The sequence below is a fragment of the Sinocyclocheilus grahami genome, unplaced genomic scaffold (genome assembly GCF_001515645.1).
Source record: "Sinocyclocheilus grahami isolate Dianchi unplaced genomic scaffold, SAMN03320097.WGS_v1.1 scaffold3038.1, whole genome shotgun sequence".
NCBI lineage: Eukaryota > Metazoa > Chordata > Actinopteri > Cypriniformes > Cyprinidae > Sinocyclocheilus > Sinocyclocheilus grahami.
In genome coordinates this window covers 28369-30166 of record NW_015508207.1, presented here as the reverse complement: position 1 = coordinate 30166, position 1798 = coordinate 28369, and the positions used below count along the sequence as shown (strand labels likewise).

The 1798-nt window shown below is 48.2% G+C and overlaps 1 protein-coding gene across 1 annotated transcript in view; it reads right to left on the bottom strand.

Moving 5' to 3' along the window:
* Positions 1 to 183: 183 nt before the first annotated feature.
* The window catches only part of LOC107575949 (tetraspanin-2-like), a gene marked incomplete at its 3' end in the record, with an annotated part of 2714 nt that continues 1099 nt past the window's right edge, over positions 184 to 1798 (bottom strand). Inside the window, exons 2-5 of the mRNA XM_016262252.1 lie at positions 1193 to 1442; positions 775 to 872; positions 416 to 490; positions 184 to 346 (exon numbers count right to left, since the gene is read on the bottom strand). Of these exons, the coding sequence (XP_016117738.1) occupies positions 184 to 346; positions 416 to 490; positions 775 to 872; positions 1193 to 1442 (586 nt within the window). The remainder of the gene's footprint in view (positions 347 to 415; positions 491 to 774; positions 873 to 1192; positions 1443 to 1798) is intronic.

Below are 1798 nucleotides of genomic sequence, written 5' to 3'. Positions count from 1 at the left end.
TGTGTGTGTGTGTGTGTGTCTCTGACTGTGTGTGTGTCTCTGTGTGCGTGAGCGAGTGAGTGCGAGTGTCTATATGTGTGAGTGTGTGAGTGACTGCGTGCGTGCGTGCGTGCGTGCGTGTGTGTCCGTCTGTGTGAATCGGTGTGTGCGCGAGTGCATCTGTGTGTGTGCGAGTGCGTGTGTGTGTGTGTGTGTGTGTGTGTCTGTCTGTCTGTCTGTCTGTGTGTGTGTGTGTGCATCTTACAGCATTGTTGAACAATTCGAGGGTGACGGCTTGAGCGGGGCTCCTGGTGTTGAGATACTGAGCGTAGATGGTGGCATAGAAGTTCACCAAATCACCGGAGACCTGCAACACAATATAAAGATTAAAACCAGCACTATTATACAGACACCTCTGTGTGTGTGTGTGTGTTACCTGGTCGCTCCACATGAAGGCCATCACACCGGCTGCGATTTCAATGATGATCAGAACGGTCAGCAGGCCAGAAAACTGAACCCCAGAAAAACAGAAATGTTTATTCAGCACATAAACCTAGTTGATCTCATTCAGAAATAACACTCTATCCCAAGTCTCAGATATGCACGAGGGAAAGCCATGACTTGCCCAGCTTCTCATCAGATGAGGTTTGTGTTTTACTGCTTTGGGAACAAGTGAGAGTTTTGTCCTTCTGTGCTCTGAATGCTGAAAGTGTGTAACAGCTGTGTTTCAGTGTGAACACGTGTAACTCTGAGTGAGTGTGAGGTGTTTGCAGTGATGATGATGATGATGCTCACCACGCCGAGAGCTGGTTTGCTGTTGTTGCAGGCGCCGCAGTCACCGATGATGGCCACCAGCAGCATCAGGACCCCCGTGACCACCAGCACCATCACTCCTGCGGACACACAGAGTCATGGCTAGACATCACGCATCTCAACATGAAGCGATGGCGTCTATTAGATGTCTTTAAGACGTTTCCCAGATAGCACACGTACATCTGCGAGACGTCTGTTAAAGATCTCTCGATCTGGAAAGCATCTGCGGTGTACAAGCATCTGGCAGACATCTGTTTTACATACATTCTAAACCATAAGCATCCTAAAGACATCTGATAGGACACGTCCTGCAGACGTACAGCAGATGAGCAAACACTCTAAAAATAGGTCTCTGAGATGTACGTGGAACTCCACAGAGAGACACAGCAGCAGAACACACCGATGTTGAACTCAGGGCTGCTCAGATCGATGTCGAAGAAGCCTCGGGTCTCCGCGCCGAACCGGAGCCACATTCCCAGAGCCACCAGACCGAGCCCCACCAGCTGAAAAACATCCAGCACAGCTCTCAGAAACACTGAACACTGAACACTCTGCTGTGCCTTTACTGAAACACCAGCAGCCGTGCATTCACACTGGAAAGTTGGCAAGATACTCAGATTCGACTTTTCCGGATCTCTGTATAAAATACACTGATTGATTGATGATTTTTAAACATTCAGTGGTATTTTCTCCACATTCAGTCCACACACCACTGCTCGGTGAAGCTATTAACCGATTTGTCCAACAACAGTGAGTTTATTGAATATTAAAAATCATAAAAACCATCCGAACGCGATTATTTTCAGGACAGCTGTTGCAGAGAGAGCAGCGGTGTTGGTGACGCTGTGTAGTTACGCAGTGTGTGTTAGGAACTTTTGTCGCACTTTGCAGACGGTCCCTTCGCACTGGTCTCTTTGTTTCGAGCAAAACTTCACTCCGAAAGAACAGAGGCGTCAGCTGTGTCGTAAAAGCGTTTTGCTCGAGTTATTGATCCGGAGAAGTCGAA